At 47.2% G+C, this 16480-nt stretch overlaps 4 protein-coding genes across 9 annotated transcripts in view; 3 read left to right on the plus strand and 1 right to left on the minus strand.

Moving 5' to 3' along the window:
• Nucleotides 1–1466, plus strand: part of LOC122619714 (sodium-coupled monocarboxylate transporter 2) — a 35862-nt gene extending 34396 nt beyond the window's left edge. For all 4 annotated transcript variants that reach the window (XM_043796809.1, XM_043796807.1, XM_043796810.1 and 1 more), the window contains 3 exons: nucleotides 55–433; nucleotides 497–639; nucleotides 756–1466. In XM_043796809.1, coding sequence (XP_043652744.1) covers nucleotides 55–433; nucleotides 497–639; nucleotides 756–1227 — 994 coding nt within the window. In that variant the 3' untranslated portion in view covers nucleotides 1228–1466. The remainder of the gene's footprint in view (nucleotides 1–54; nucleotides 434–496; nucleotides 640–755) is intronic.
• A 340-nt stretch (nucleotides 1467–1806) lies between these two features.
• LOC122622646 (ectopic P granules protein 5 homolog) lies at nucleotides 1807–10259 on the plus strand. 2 transcript variants are annotated; one of them, XM_043801255.1, is made up of 15 exons: nucleotides 1807–1930; nucleotides 1985–2709; nucleotides 2763–3048; nucleotides 3110–3570; nucleotides 3629–3856; nucleotides 3927–5141; nucleotides 5199–5342; nucleotides 5404–5581; nucleotides 5656–6623; nucleotides 6689–7145; nucleotides 7201–7957; nucleotides 8011–8719; nucleotides 8780–9100; nucleotides 9162–9737; nucleotides 9809–10259. In XM_043801255.1, exons 1-15 carry the CDS (start codon nucleotides 1901–1903, stop codon nucleotides 10119–10121), a joined length of 7368 nt encoding a protein of 2455 aa, XP_043657190.1. In that variant the 5' UTR covers nucleotides 1807–1900; the 3' UTR covers nucleotides 10122–10259. The 2 variants fall into 2 exon arrangements, with proteins under 2 accessions (XP_043657190.1, XP_043657191.1); XM_043801256.1 differs by having other exon boundaries at nucleotides 1832–1930; nucleotides 1988–2709.
• Nucleotides 10260–10317: 58 nt separating this feature from the next.
• On the minus strand, nucleotides 10318–14279 carry LOC122622647 (serine/threonine-protein kinase greatwall). 2 transcript variants are annotated; one of them, XM_043801257.1, is made up of 6 exons: nucleotides 13958–14279; nucleotides 12616–13449; nucleotides 12399–12557; nucleotides 12199–12327; nucleotides 11014–12016; nucleotides 10318–10947 (listed from the first exon to the last, which is right to left on the minus strand). In XM_043801257.1, the coding sequence occupies exons 1-6, from the start codon at nucleotides 14105–14107 to the stop codon at nucleotides 10682–10684; spliced, it is 2541 nt and encodes an 846-aa protein (XP_043657192.1). In that variant the 5' UTR covers nucleotides 14108–14279; the 3' UTR covers nucleotides 10318–10681. The 2 variants fall into 2 exon arrangements, with proteins under 2 accessions (XP_043657192.1, XP_043657193.1); XM_043801258.1 differs by lacking the exon at nucleotides 12199–12327.
• A 218-nt stretch (nucleotides 14280–14497) lies between these two features.
• On the plus strand, nucleotides 14498–16418 carry LOC122618811 (CDP-diacylglycerol--glycerol-3-phosphate 3-phosphatidyltransferase, mitochondrial). The gene is made up of 2 exons (XM_043795392.1): nucleotides 14498–15765; nucleotides 15828–16418. The coding sequence occupies exons 1-2, from the start codon at nucleotides 14701–14703 to the stop codon at nucleotides 16245–16247; spliced, it is 1485 nt and encodes a 494-aa protein (XP_043651327.1). The 5' UTR covers nucleotides 14498–14700; the 3' UTR covers nucleotides 16248–16418.
• The last annotated feature ends 62 nt before the right edge of the window (nucleotides 16419–16480 follow it).

Below are 16480 nucleotides of genomic sequence, written 5' to 3' on the forward strand. Positions count from 1 at the left end.
GTAAATAGTTCAAGTTTGGAAAAGTGCTTATTCTGATCCAACGTAATATTCTAGCATGATGGTGTCGAATCTAAACTCATTGGCAACTGTAATTTGGGAGGACTTCATCTCACAGTTGCCGAAATTCAAGGGACTATCCGACAAGCAGCAGCTACGAATTCTGAAGTCGATCACCGTGGTCTGCGGACTGATTATTATGGGCGTGGCCTTCGGTGTCGGTCTGTTGGCGGGCGTCATTGAGTCCTCGCTTCTGGTGTTCTCTGCCACCTCGGGTCCGCTTTTGGGTTGCTTCATCCTGGCCATGATGGTACCGATTGCGAATTGGAAGGGCACATCCGCCGGTATGGTCACCGCCTGCGCCTTCGTGCTTTGGATCATCGGCGGTAGCATGACTATTACTAAGGACAATCCCATGCTGCCCACCTCCACAGATGTGAGTTTTTGTAACCTTTCGTTTTAATTTTGATTCCTAATACAATCCTTCCTTATGCTGTAGGGCTGCACCAACGATACCTTCGCGCAGTCCATTGGCAAGCCCATCGTTGAACCGGGACAGATGCCCTGGCTGTTGTCGCACACGCCCATTGATGGTTTTAACCAGAGCTTTGTGCCCACGCAACCCACAATTGCACCTGAAAGGTGAGATAACTGAATAGTTCTTAAGTACAAAAATGCGTTGGATATACTGACCAACTCTGGCCACTACACTTTGTTATCCCGGTATTAATCCCAGTATACCCTTAATTCCACTGCAGATCTGGACTGGAGACCTTCTACTCGATCAGCTTTATGTACTACAGTTTAATTGGAACGGCCCTGACTGTGGTCATTGGCACGGTGATCAGTTTGTTGACTCAGCACCCGGATGACGCCTACGACGGCAAGCTGCTGCACCCGTTGATCTTCCGGCTGTGTGAGCGCTTCTCCGGCCGGAAGCCGTACTATGTGAAGCACGAGGAGGAGTCCGGACTGAATGGACGAAGCAGCAGCGATTCCTCGGCCACGACAACAACCTGCAAGGAGGAAAAGGTGAATCACGGGTACGAGTCCTCGCCAGAGGACAAGGAGAAGAGCAGTCCCATCGCCGTGGTTTTCACCACCTCCGAAGGAACGGGATCTACGGATCAGCAGTCGATATGCGACAGCAGTAGGATCCAATTGGACATTGTGCCGGGCGAAGGCGAAACAGGAGTGTATCGCCAACTTGCCGGTCGATCTGCGCTCTGAGGGTTAACTATGTAGCATGCGAAAATAGTTTTCCCCACCACTTAGTCCGTAGCCCGTAAGCTAAGCCGTAGAATAGACTAATTAGTTAGCCAAGTGTTTCATGTCTATAAAGATGCTGTGATTTCTGTGCGCGACTGTTGTTGAGCAATTGCATGTACTTAACGCATATGTGTGTGCGTGGCAGCATGCAATAAATAAAGACAAATAAACGTATTTTTATAAAAAAAATAAAAATAAAACCACCCGAAGTATTGCATTTTCAACTCCAATTTTCACTTTTTGCGCGCTTGAACTTGCTGAACTTGGCCAGTGCTGCCCATCAAATTGGTCTATCGATAACGGAGATGGCCAGGGCAGCGGGAGTGCTGCGTGAGTAACGACTGGTAAGAGAATAACGGGGAGCTGGGATTAAAGTGCAATGGTAATTAGGTAATCAACGCATGCACGTCAAAACAAAAATAAAAAATAATCTGCCTACGTATTTTACAAGTCATCATATTTGAGAAGAATATCTATTATTACTCGTGAGCCTTCGTGACTGCTCACAGCTGTTCTCCGGTTTCTCCCATCACTATTATATTTATGGGGACTTTTGTTTGGCGGTGTTGCGTCCCCCAAAGAATGCAAAAATAAAACGCAAAAAAGTTGTTCGCTAGGAAATCAAACGTGAATCATGGCCACGTTAGTGAAGCCCAAAAAGCAGGTGAGTCGTGGGCAGTAAGAATTTAAAATCTAAGGCCTGATGTTAAAATTGCAGAAGAGCAAGAGGACTTACAACAGAGGGCCGATCCAAAAAGAAGAAGAGGAGGAACATGCTGAGTTATCAACAAGTGAAGAACAAAGACCATCGGAGAATGTGTCTCTGCTGGAGGAATTCGAGCGAGTTGCGGCCTTGGCCAGCAGTTCCAGTGGCGAGGCAATCATAAGCCACGAGTGCTGCATCTCCAGCGATGTAGGAGAACCGCCGCAAGAGCCAGAAACAAAGGAACACACAGAAACAGAGGCCCAACCCAGTGCTCCAAGTGCCCCGCCCTCGACGACCGGTCACATCGTTCAGTACCCAAATCTGCAGCCTATGCAAATGTCCAATGCGCAGGTGGAGGAGCATTCCGCTAAGATTGTGTACCGACAGGCGGAGTCTCCAACGGGCTTCGCTCTGGCCAGGAGTCACATTAAACCATTAAGTACGGAGGAACTGCGGCGAATCTACGATTGCCCCGATCTGGAGTTGGCCAAGCAATTTGAGTTGGAATTCCTAATGAACTCATTGCTGGAGTCCAGCGAGGCAGATCCTCTGTATGCGGCTGTAATGGAATACTATGAACTGCAGGGAAATATCACCTCTAATCTGCACGATGTCGAGAAGTTGCGCAAGGGCTGCACCGAGACCCAAAAACAAATATGGGTCCGCCAGCCAGTTACACGTACTTTCAGTGGAACCTGCGGCGATGGCAATGTGGTCCAGGAATGCGTCACCTACGAGTGAGTCAAGTCTTACTTCTGTCAACAATTTTTCACCATAATGTCTTTTGCAGTGTGATAAAGGTGGATCCCATTAAACTGGAACTGGCCCAGACGGCTTTAACAGGCCTATATGACATGGTGTGCCACGCGTATACCAACAACTCTATTACAGCCAAGATAACCAAAGTAAAGGTAGACCAAATCATCAATGATCTGCTGGCCTATCCCAATTTAGATGATCAGTCGGTGGTTTCATTGAACTACACACAATCTGGACAGGCTCTGGAGTGTGTTTCCCAACTGAGGCGAGCCATATCCATACTTTTCAGCTTCGTTCGGAGGCCCAGTCCAAATGCAGTAATTCAATTCTTCAGAGAAAAAAGTGTGAGAACATATCTAAACCTTATTATCCCATCAGAATTTCGACAAAGACCTCAAGGAATGGCTGCGCAAACTGATTGCTCTGCAACTGTTACTGGCTACAAGAGAGGATCACTGGTTCCTGCTATTCAACATCCTGCGCTGTCCGAATGGTGTCGGGTCCTGGGCCGCCCAATTCCTGCAATTACCTGGAACGCGAGCAGTGCGCCGTGGTTCGCAACAGAACGAACTGCCACTAGACCTAAACTCTCCCGAACTTAACCACTGCATGGCTGTGCTGCAGATTTTGCTGATGCCCGTGAAAAAGCGTAACGAATATCTCAAGAGTCAGGCTCAAGCTCACCGCGAACTTTCTGCTACGACGGGAGCCACTGATCGCTGGATAGTGGTGGATTCCGATGGCGAGGACTCGCATACATCTGCTGGCGAATGCATAGGCTTGAAGGAAAGCGACCTAATCGCACTACTTAACCAGTTGCCTTTCGAGAAAATCTTTACGTGAGTTGGAATGTCAAAATGTGTTATTTGATTTGGTTCTAAAAAGGCTAATCCTTAGCTCGGCCCTGCGCATTGAAAAATTTCTGGACGACTATATTCTCGAACCGGATATGATCACTGCCCAACAAATGCTCGCCGTGGTAGTTTTTTTTTCCCAACTTGTGAAAACAATAGGTGATGGACTGCTGACCTACAATAACGAGCGATATAAGCAACTGGCAAAACGGCTTGGTCGTCTGGTCCGACATACCCTGCAATATGTGTTCGATTACAACGAACTGTTCATGTAACTAGATCACGTTAGGTTAAAGTAATTATACCCGTTATTTTTATTTATTTACTTAACTACTTTGTAGAAACAACAACCTCTTCAAATCATCAGATATGTACGAGCGCATCCAAGTGGAATTACAAGCCTTACTTGTACGCGCCTGCGGCTACATATACCGCACCCGAAACCTTGGCACCTGGCAATACTTTTCCACGTTGCCCTTCGGAACCTTGGATGCAGAGGTGATCTGGCACTTATTTTATTATCTAAATGTGGGTTTCCCCACGGATTTGGCCAACGATTTAGTGAGCAATGCAGAGGCAGCCTTTCAAGCAGAAGACTTTTGGCGCAAATTCGATTTAGCGAATGCCGATGTGGCACCCGAGGATATGTACTACCTCTTGCAGACCTTCTTTGAGATGGCCAACGAACGAAATCGCTCTAAGGATGCAAGTCTCGTCAAGGCAATCTGCCTGCACATCTTTCACATTGGATATATTCATCAATCTACGAGGGAAATTTGCTATAAAACTGCGCGTGATATGCTAGCCAACTTAATGGATGAGGATCTGTTTGGTTGTCTGTTGGTTCAGCTGAAGATGCGATACGGAGAAGTAGATCAAGCGGCTTATCTTTTTAAAGCTCTACCTTTGGAAAACTGGCACCCCAGCATGGATAGCTTTGAAGTGCTATCAAATTGGCTTCTTCACTTTGACTACCAATCTTCGGAGAGTCATTTAGCTCGCTTGATCATCAGTCACTTAAACTGGGGATTAGACTGCGAGGGTCGACTTTTCCTGCCACACAACATACACGTGAGAATGGCTCACCTGGTGAATGAATCTCTGAATAAATACGCTTCGGAGGTTATTGGTGCCTCCGGCATTTCTGAGAGCGTGCGTCAAGTGTCTTCCCTTATTGACTCCACGCAATCGAGTCGAGAGCAGTTTACGAACTGGTGCTGGCGCATGGTCTCCGTCTTGCGGCTTCATCTGATGGACCAAGGAGTGGAGTCCGTAAAGCGCACTCTCCAACATCCCACGGAACCACTACTTTTTATTCCCGAACTGGAAAGAATGGATATGATCTTCCAGGGCGTAAATGAGAACAGACCCCTGGCTTTATATGTGGGTATGTTGGTCAGCCTGCATGGCCATTCTATTCCGCTGATCTGCCAGCATGGATTTAACCTTCTTCAGCAACTGCTTCTGGATCACCGTCACGCGGCCACAATTCGCTGCTTGGAGTTAATCGTACCATTGTTTTTGGAAACGCCAGAAACTCTGGCCAATTGTGAAAGGTTCGCTATTGAATCGGGAATTTGGTAATTTAACAGTATAATCTATTCCTATTCTAGTTTTCAGAGACTTATGACCACTCTGCTAAATGCGGATCGTACCTATTTAAAGCTGGCTAAGGACATGGTCTACGCAAATTCTATCGGCCCAATTCTGGAATTATTAGATAACATGTTGCACCATCAGATTATCTCATATACAAAGTAAGCGCATATTTTATAATTTATTTACTAATTATTACAAAGCTATTTATTATTGTGACAGCTATGGTCTTTGTTCGCCGCTTAATCTTCTCAACATCTGGCTCAACTGTTTTACCACACTGCCAGGATGGTCCCAGAACTCCAATTTATTGTATCTCCTTGATAGAATGCTACGTATTTCGTACCAGTTTCCCGACTGCCGTGCTCAGGCAGTTGAATTTTTCTACAATTACTACAAGGTAAATATTCAAATCAAGGATACGTATTTTAAATCCTCTACAGCTTAACTAATGACATGTTTTCTCCACCACAGGATTGCACAGATTGGAAGTCAGCACCTAAGGGCTCAGCTCTGAAAGCTTTCTTCGGCGGACAGTCTGTCTCTCGCATTCCCTTGATCTCGCCTCAAAACTGCTGGCTGAATTTAGTGATTCTTGAGATTGAGTTCCGTTTAGTGGACACGCGTATCTTTCCCGAACTTTTGCGACAAATTTCCGCTCAACCTGTGGAAGCAGCTCTCAAAAAAACCATCACCTTGAGCAAAACCAACAGCTTTCCCGCCAGCCAGCTGGTGATATTTAAGTACGCTCAACTGCTGGCCAGCATGGACAGCACTCACGCTTTATTTCCTATCGTTTGCCAAAAATTTTTCGAACTCTATCTGTGGCGAGTGCCGACAGAAAACGAATCACTTAACTTTAGTCACAATTTCGGGGTATCCGACAAGTTTTATGAATACAATGTGCCTTTAATGAAATGTATTAAGTCCCAACTGAAGTCCGCTGACTCGTACTATTCTGCACTAGCAACCAAAAACGCCAGTGACGATGCCATGGCCGACTTCTATCGAAACTGTTGCCAGCTAATGCAGAACTGCATGCTTTGGCTGGAGGAAACTCAAATAAATCGCTTTACCAGTGATACAGAGCACCTGCCCGCCCAGTATAATTCTGAGAAGCTACGTGAACTGTTAAGTGGTCATGTCAACCACTGGACGGAGTTCCTATGCCTCGCTTCGTTACGCAAGGAGCAACGCCATCAGGCTGATCAGTGGGGCCGAAAAGTGATGCGACTTCCCAACCAAAAGGCTCCAAGGACACCAGTACAACCCAAGCCCCGACAGCCCCCTGCTCAACACATTAAAAGCCTGCTAAATAGTTACGAGAAGATTGTCGAGAATCCGGTTCATGTTCGTGTGGAACCTATCAAGACGCCGCCGATCGATGGAAATATTGTTATTCAGATTCAGAAAAAAATTAACACGTTGAACTCAACGGCCAAGTAAGAAGCAAACTTTTTTTTATAGTATACACCTCAACATTACTGATTAATCATACAATTGTTAGCAACTACCATTATAAGACGTCCGAGTTAAATTCCCTGGACCTGAACTATTTGGAAAGAGTGCCCACACTATACTCTATGATTCCCTATGAAGAAACCAGGCGGAAGGAGTGCACATCCCTGCTCTTCAAGCGAAACTGTACTGCTCCTGCCCTTATAAAACTTACTCCGGAGCATATTCGAATCAACGACGTTATATCCCGAAAACAAACGCAGAATCGGGAAAGGCATGATAAAATCATTGAGGATATATTGATGGCTATGAATGTAGACAGTTTTGCTCAAGCCATCGAGGAATTGGGCGTCTGTGTCGGTGCCCTTCTGGTTGCCCCGTTGGAGTCAAGAGTTACGCAGATTGGCGTGCAGGTGTTCTACCATGTAGTGGATAACCTTAACGAGGTGACAATGAAATTTCAACCAACACATGACCTGTACTTTCAGGTGTTGGAGAAGCTTGGAGTGAGTAATACATTTGTGATTGCTAAGATTTCATTTAACCAATTATATTTTTAAGGTTTACCTGGAAGCAGACCAGGCAACCCAGGGATTGAAGGTTCTTCGTCTGGCGCTCAAACGACCAGATCTTTTAGAACTGCTGGCTGGAGTCTTTGTGCCCAGTCGCACTGACGTGGATCACTTTCTGCCCATGTACGAGTTCCTTATTGACTCGCATCTCAAGCACTGCGATACACAGACTCTGTTCGTACTATTCTCAAAATTCGACCTTTTGGGATGGATGGAGGCCTATCAGCCAAAACTGAGCGAGATCAACCGTCTGCTTTTGTTGGTCCTGCAGGGACTGGAGGCGTGGTCTCAGCCCGATAGCAGTCTGTTACAAGATCTGTTCCGTAGGCATCTAGTGCATATTTTTGGTTACGATTTCCCACAACACTACGGCGAGGTAATGCAGCTCGTTCTGGATCGCACGTCGGATCAAAAACTTATGCCACTTGTTCTTTTGGACCTCCTAAACGCTTTGTTTGTGCGCTCCAACTGTCCGGAGTTGTCTTTGGAGCAAAGCGAAGTGCGGGTGCACGAACTTGCCTTGGACTTTGCCCGACGTCAAAAGCTATTTACCCTAAAGGCGGCGACAGACACACTTCTACTCTTGTCCCGACACTTCCAAAAGGAGCGCCTCCATCATGGACTCCACGGATTGTATCCCAAGCACAAGGATTATTGCCAGGCGCTGGTCCTGTGGTTCACCTCTTTCGGTCATACGCTTCTCGCTTCGGCCATTTGCAGCTATCAAGAGCTACTAGCTGATCAAAGTAAGTCGGTCACTATTTCCGTAGTATCTCTAATATTTCCTCTTATTTTTTAGTCAGCGATATTGTGTTTGGATCTATTGTGGAGACGTACAGCCCCTGGCTAATCCCCTATACCGAAGAGACGGTTAGTGGCGTAGCCCACTGGATTCGCCAGCTGACTCCTGGACAAAGCAAAGTGCTCTTACCATGGAGCGAGCAGCATGTTAGCAGCTGCAAACCTATGATCCGTTCATTCGTTGCCACCATATTACAAGTACTGCAGTATCTGCCTTCGTCAAACAAGATTCTGGAGCACGTATTCGCCTGGTACGTGCATCACTTTGCCCAATCCAACACAGCAGGCCACGTGCTGGCGCCCATTCACGAGGGATTGGCTCAATTGCCCTGGGAACGTTTCCTACCGCCGGCACAACACGTGGAGTGGCTCTATGATAGCCTGAACAAATTTCTGCCAGAATCACACGCCATGCTGGGTCACATATTCATTCGAATTGAATGGAATAATTGGTTTGCTCAGATGCCCCAGCCAGTGTCGATTCTCTCCCGACTATTCACCATATTCGTAAAGATCGCCTTCGAACCTAACATTCACATGCACCCCAATACCAGCAAGATTCTAGAGGATGCCATTCATTATCCATGGCATTTGGTGGACTACACTGAGCTGGAGCAGCTGCTCAAGTGGTTCGTGGCCAGTGTGGAGCCCGCCATTGCCCTTAAGATCCCAGCCGAGAGTAACTATGCGGACCGCGCTGTTTTGGAGTATGTAAAATGCATGAATGTAAATTTTTCTCATATTCATCCAAACTGTTCCTTGTGCAGACTCCTTCGCCTGGCTTGTGCCATGTTGCCGGAACGCTCTGCGCAGGATGCTGTTGTTCTGGGTACCGCCAAACGAATGCTCTACACCCGCTCCATGGTTCGCATGCAGAGAGCATGCGGAGCCAAGCACCAAAAGCTATTAGTGACAAAGGAGGGCGAGCGTGCGTTTAGTAACGCGTTTCTAGAGCTGCTGGATAGCATCAATGGGGCCATCAGCAGCTGCAGTGAGCATCGTACAATGGAAGAACAACGTAGAGAAGCACTCAACCTCATGCTGGAGCTGGTTGCGCCCACTCAGACGCAGAGCCAGGAAGTGTCCAAGTATAAATTACTAGATAGGTCTACATTTTCAGTTTAACCAATTGCACCTACGGGTTTTCAGCATACACATTAAGGCCCTTGTTTGGTGGCAGCAGCGTTGTTCTCCGGGCAACCTGGTCATGTGCTCCACCCTGCCCGCCATCGGTCACCTTAACACATACATCGCCAGCATTTATTCACTGTTGGAGACCAGCATAGAGAACTACTTTCGCACCTCGCCGGAGAGTGCACCCTGGCACGCGCCCAGCTGGCAAGGTTTAATGGAGGCACTGAGCATGTCGCTGCCGAAACTGGACCTTATGCCGATCATGCAGGGTAGCTACTTCTTCTCCCTGCACGTTTTCGTGGTCTACAAGATGGAGGAGATCGTGACGAATGGCGATAAGGTGACCTTTTTGCAAGACCTCACCCAGTTACTGGAGAATTTGAAAACCAGCCCACTGACAGAACCGCGGATGGCCCTAGTTTGGGGCGTGATCATTGCACGGGGCTGTCAAATTGCGCAGTTCAACCAGCAGGTGAAAAAGCCACTTCACATGCTGGCGAGGCACCTACAGATTGCATCAACTAAGGCCGAAGGCTGGGGCGATGGTCTGCTGGGAGTGATTGGTCTCAAATCGGAGGTTATTACCAACAGGTTCGTTTTCCAAATTCTGAACATCGAACAAAGAAAATCCGCGTGGTTTACAATTCTGAGTTCATTTTCAGACGAAAGGTGTTAACCCGTTGCTTGGCTTGCGTGATCTTCTCGCTGTTTCCAGCTAATAGGGACCTTCGTTTGCCATCAGAAGAGTACGAGAGTGCGCTCCGGGAGCTATCTATGCTGCTGGCCAACAAGAAGTTCACCGACATCAAGCCCTTGATTGTTCGGGCCGTTAGCCTGCTCAAGGAGACCACATTTCCTGACATCCGGGCCATACCTCATATGGTCTGCCGCCTAATCAGCATCTTCTATGAGGAGAGCTACCTGACAACCATTCCAGAGGTCTGGGACTTTGCCTTCAAGTTGATTGGCACGTAGCTTACCGACCAAGAGGAATATTGGAACCATCCTAACAGCCAGTTGTGTTATTTTCCAGGTGTTATATATCATCTAACTAGGTATAGGGTAAATAAAGTGATCAAATTTAGGCAATTTACAAAATTGCAAAACACATAATAGTGAACATTTATTTATTTATCCTAATACAAATATTTCAGGGGTCATAGACTCAATGTTGGTTTTAAATCTTGTAGACTATAACTTTATTTGATATACATGTCTCGAAAGTGCATACTTGAAGCTATTTGTTTAAGCGTAGTTACAATAACAACATTCAAATCAGTACCTGTATATAAACTCTGCGCTGGCCACAATTATCGACAATCATGATCCGATATAATCCAATAAATGTACAAGAAATTTAATGATACAATTGAATGAAGTTTAAACAAAATATAAATACGTAGGGCTAGACGAACGATAACAAATGAACATTATAGGTCTACTCTTAGGTATTGCTACATGAAAATATAAATAACGATAGGACATTGCTCGAAACGAGCAAGCTGAAGCGGAGGCAGCCGGGCTCCGCTTGGCCATCAGTCTTCTACTGCAAAGTTGGACAGCTGCAGGTGCTGAAGGTTGTTGCGCGCATCGAAATATCCCGTATCAGTGGGATTGTCTGGTGTCGGGACAAATGGTGGCTCGGTATTGCCAATATTCTCCCAGTCGATGCATGCAAAGTGACGCATTTGCTGCACTTCCTTTGCGGCTGGTCGCTCATTGGGATCCATGGTTAGGAGCAGTTCCACAGCCTCCATGGATTCGACGGATAATGCCTCATCACCTTCTGGCCATTCGATGTCTGCGGGGCATTAGTAACAAAAATAGGTATATGTGCAATAAAACTCTTTAAATATACTAAACTCACTCTTATTCAAAATGTTGTCAAATACTTTCTGAGGTGTCTCGTCGTTAAAGGGCGGTATGCCGGTCATGAACTCGTAGAAGCAGACGCCCAGAGCCCACCAGTCGACGGCCGGACCGTGACCTTGCTTCAGAAGTAGCTCTGGAGCCAGATAATCGGGTGTGCCCAAGATGCGTTCGTTAGACACTCGAGCCCCGCGACGCACTGACTTTGGCGTGCGGAATGGTGTATTGATGTTTACGTTTTTAGGCGTCTTTGGTAGGTTGCCGGCTCCATGATTGATAGGCGACATCGTTGGATCGTCGGACAGTTTCAGGTGGTACTGAATGCCTGACATCTTATCTGCGGCAGCGTGCTCCCGTTTCTTGTTCTCAATGGACAGGGGAAGAGCGAACCGAGTGGCCTTGAGCTTTCCGAGAAGGCCCCCATCTCGACGAGGTAACTTCTGAGAAGATACGGGCGTAGAGAAGACCACGTTGGCCACGTTTGCTTCCGGACCAAGCAGATGAGTCATAGGCAACTCGTCATCGGATAAAGAGCGCACCTTTAGCACACCCCGGATCGGTGAGGAACGGGCCTTGCGCTTCTTTGGCGTGCTGCTGCCAATATTGAGGATTTCGATCTCCTGCGTAAGTCCGGTGTTGGTACTCCCATTGCTCGTACTGCAGCCATCGGTCTCCATGCTGGACATGTTGTCGGAGCGATTGACCAGATTGATCTTTCGCTTCATGCCGCGCAGGAAGTCGGGGCGCTTAAAGTGCTTGGACAGATTGCGAAATGGCGAGTTCATGTTGATGCCGCTCATCTCGTTGCCATTGGTTATGTTGTAACTGCGCGAGTAATCCGAACAGCTAAAGTCCTCCTTGGATTGGCTTAGGTTGTCCCCATTCTTCTCAATCGACGAGGCCGTGCTCTCGCTATTCAGATTCAAGTGGCAGCTGGAATAGTCGTCGCCCTTGCGACTGGACACCCCTGAATCCTCCTGCCCCTTTAAGATGCGATTTCGCTGAGGGAGTAGTAGAATTAGTTATTAACTGAACTACCTATGTGGCATACATATCAAACTTATTTAAATTTGTTTAGCAGTAAAGTTAGTTCTGCGAAGAGAGTTAAAGAATACTAGCGTTTCGATACAGAAAGGGAAACCGCACAAAGGACAGACACACACTCATGCACATGCCAACGCACCTCGTCGACCGATCGCCTGCGCACCATGGAAAACTCAAACGAAGCCTCGCTTGCGTTATCTATCTTGGGCAAATGTTTGCCTTCATTGGTGGCCATGTTGCTGCTGTCTTGCTCGGCCAGCTTGCAGCCCTTTCAGAAAATCAACCATTTATGCAAATAAATACAGAGATGACTGGTTTGGCCGAGCTCTAGCCACTCACCTGACAGGGGGCCGCATCTAAGACGAATTCCACGCGTCGCTTGCTGGGGATCGCATTGACCGCAGCAGTACCATCTGTAGACTCCAGTGGTGGTGAGCACTTGCTCAGGTCAGCCGAGTTACAAGTGTGGAACGAACAAGACGAGCTGCTGTCCTGGGGCTGAAGATTCGGAGAATAATATGTGAAATAATCCGATTTAATTACATTGTTTACCCACATTTACGTTGGTAGTGCACGTATGAGTAATGGATTCATTGGCCTCCTCGGCAGAAAAGAAGGGGGAAACCCCAGAAATCTTGCTGTCGCTAGTTTTTTCTGCATCATTGAGGGAAGTGTCACCCTCGCTATCCGACAGCTCCATTATCAGACTGTGCTTGTTAATGGCCTGCAGCAAGTGGGATGTCCCCGTGGCCACCGAGCCCATTCCGTTGTTTTGCGCGCTTGAAACTGAACCGAAGTCATGCAGTTTCTTCTCTGAGCCAAAGGACAGATGCGAAGTGAGCGACAAGAGCTGGCCAGGCGTGCGGGCGTTTAAATTCGGTGAGCAGTTTATAAGGTCTGATATTTCCAGATCTCGTCGCATATCGATCTTGCTCAACCCAAAATCTGTGAGTTTCACGTGGCCACTGGCGGAGAGCAACATGTTGTCCGGTTTTATGTCTCTGTGAACAATTCCGTGCTGATGTAGGTACTGTAGCGCCATTACCATCTCGGCCACGTAGAACCGGGCCGTGGTCTCGTCAAAATACCCAAACATGGCCAGCAGTGACTTGAGATCCCCGCCCACCATGTACTCCATCACAAGGTAGACGTAGGAAAGCGATTGCAGGGAGTAGAAGAGACTGACACAGAACTGGGAGCGGGATAGGGCCAGGGCATTCCGCTCGGTGATTACCTGGGACACCATATTCTTGTTGATCATCTCCGACTTGCGCATCACCTTGATGGCGAACAGCCGCTTCGAGTCGTTGTTCTTGTAGCCCAGGAATACTTTTCCGAAGGCGCCGCGGCTAATTGGCTTAATGATGACAAAATCCTTGATAGTGGGTAGCTGTACGAGGAAGGAAGTGTATCCATAGTTATATAATTAAATGATAGAACTGCTGGTAGTAGGAAAAAAACACTAGATTCTTATAACCCATAAAAATCTGTGGATATAAAATGGACAAGGTAAGCAATTCAAAACTGTAGTTGATTCCTATTTTGTAGTTTTTAGAACAGATCTTAGAAAATAATGTATATAACTGGATGGAAGAAGATATACATATGTAAATTCACTGTAAGAGGAAATGAATAAAAGAGCAACGTGAAAAACAGAAGATAAATAAAACTGTAAAAAATGTTTGTAAAGGAAAATCATTTATAACAGTACATTTGGTCCTACATCTGCACTTTGGTTTTGCTTATAATAGATAAACATGATTTTTGCGTAGTCTTAAACATTTACTGCTCCTTTTATATAAATTATCTACTTTGTTTTGGCGCATTTCAGGAGCAACCGTGGCTAACTGTAAACCACCCACGTGTGGCAATCGCCAGTCTGCGATTCCTGCACTTACCTTGGCATTCTGGGAGTGATTCTCCGGCTTGGTGGTGAGGATGTTGATCTTGTCCAGCAACTGCTCACTGTCGATCAGCGAGTGGGTCTTCTTGGGGGTTTTGTAGTCGATGTGGACATCCGATTGCGAAGTCGCATCGGCGTTTTCCATATCTTTCAGCTTTCTAACGGTCGGAGTGCGATTATCTCGCGGTTTCGCACAATATATACAATTCTTTTAATTCGATTTGGAAGTTCGTGTTATTAGCTTGTTTATTCCACAATTTTTATTTCAAACACACATTTAAAACAGCGCGTCTATTTTCTACTACCTGATCTAGAGGTGGAACTAATTCGATTATTAATACTACTATCGATGTTCTCAGAAATTTTATATCATCGATGGTTTTCAGTAACATATTGAGTTGAAAATTAAAACTTTTTTAACTGTTAATAATGAGTATGAATTTAAAATAAAATCCCTTGAATATTTAAAATAAACCATATAAGAATTTCGATTGTTTACGATAGCTCTTATTTCTTATCGAATCCAAGCTCGCTTTGCAACACTTCCGTTCCACCAGGAATTTATTTACGTGTTGAAATTCCGAATTTTTTTTTGTGATAAAACAGCCCTTGATGAATGAAAGTGTGTTCCGGTTACCGCCAAACAGACTGTGAGCAATGCGCCATACTCTGTCCTCACCAAACCGCCGCCCAGAGTGAGAAGCCGCTGGCCAATCCGCCAGAGAAATCCCCGCCAAGATGATGCTATACCTTCGCCGCCTTTTCAGCCAGGAGCTCTCTCCGGCTGCTCAGGGCGACTTTCTGGGCTGCCTGCAGCAGGCGCCCAGTCTCCTGGCCACCGGCTTCCCTGGAGCACCTGCACTGGAGAGCCTAAGTTGGTTACACAACCTAGCGCCATGCTTCCCGCTGCGAGGCGACCAAATTCAGGTCATCCACGAGCCAAAGCACTTTTATGAAACGCTGGTGGAGCGCATCGGCCAGGCCAAACGCCGTATAGTGCTGGCCAGTTTGTACCTGGGCACCGGGCAACTGGAGAACGCCATGGTTCAGACGTTGCGTCACAGCCTGGAGCAACAGTCTGCCCTGAGGCTTAACGTGCTCCTGGACTTTACACGCGGCACGCGGGGAACCCTCAACTCCAAGACCATGTTGCTGCCACTGGTCCGCGACTTCGGCAGCCAGGTGCAGCTCTCTCTGTACCACACGCCTGATCTGCGCGGGATGACAAAGCGACTTGCTCCGCCACGGTGGAATGAGCTTCTCGGACTACAGCACATGAAGGTCTACCTCTTCGACGATGCCGTGATCATCTCAGGCGCCAATCTGTCGAATGACTACTTTACCAACCGGCAGGATCGATACATACTCATTGAGGACAAGCCGCTGGCGGATTTTTATGCGCAGTTCATTGAACGCGTGCAGGAGTTTAGTTTACAAGTGGCACCAGATGCCAGCGAGGGACTGCACCGAAACTGGCGAATACTGCCGTACGAGGGCACCAAGGAGCAGTTTATCCAGCTTGCCCGGAAGCGTATCTCCGACTTGGTACAGGAGACGTTTCAGCGGCAGGCGCGAACTAAGGAGCAGAATCCGCAGGCAGACGCGTGGGTTTTTCCGCTGCTGGAGATGGGCCAGATAGGCATCCATCACGACAGCGTGGTGACCAAGCGGTTGCTCTCCAACTGCGTGTCTGGATCACGTCTAAAACTGGCCACTGGGTACTTCAACTTAACGCAGGAGTATATGGACACGCTCACGCACAAGTGCCTAGCCCAGTGCAGCATCCTGATGGCTCATCCAAATGTTAGTGCCTATGACTAATTAATTAGTTGACCAATAGTACCATGATTTAATTTATTTTCCAGGCAAATGGCTTTCAGGGTGCCAAAGGACCTGCGGGCGGAATTCCGGCTGCCTACACTTTGATAGCCAAGAGTTTCTACGAGAGCCTGGTTCGCCGGAAGCAAAACCACCGCGTCAACTTCTTCGAGTACGAGAAGCCGGGCTGGACGTATCATGCTAAAGGATTGTGGTACTATCTGCCCGAGACGCGACTGCCCAACCTCACGCTCATCGGCTCCTCGAACTTTGGGGAGCGATCGGTGAACCGCGATCTGGAGACGCAGGTGTGCCTGGTGACGGCTAATAAGGATCTGAGCCAGCGGCTGCAGGCGGAAGCTGATCGGCTATATGATCTGTCACAGACGGCGGAGCGGGAAATTGTCCAACGTCCCGTTCCGCGATGGGTCCAGGCCGTCGTCCGCATATTCAGGAATTTCTTCTAGACACTTCGACGTAATAGTTTAATTTTGTTCGTTCTTTGTTAAGGCCCATATCCCAAGTAGTTACTATAGTTTTATAATTCGTGTTTAATCTTTGCCCTGGGCAACTGTTTCTATTGCTGGTAATTGTTGCTTTTGTACACAGTTAAATAATAAAGAGAATATTATACGGAATCGAGGGTATGCAGAAGGAAAACGACCACACTGTGTTCTTATCACCAGGGGGATCAAAAGTT

Source organism: Drosophila teissieri, chromosome 3R (assembly GCF_016746235.2).
Source record: "Drosophila teissieri strain GT53w chromosome 3R, Prin_Dtei_1.1, whole genome shotgun sequence".
Taxonomy (NCBI): Eukaryota; Metazoa; Arthropoda; class Insecta; order Diptera; family Drosophilidae; genus Drosophila; species Drosophila teissieri.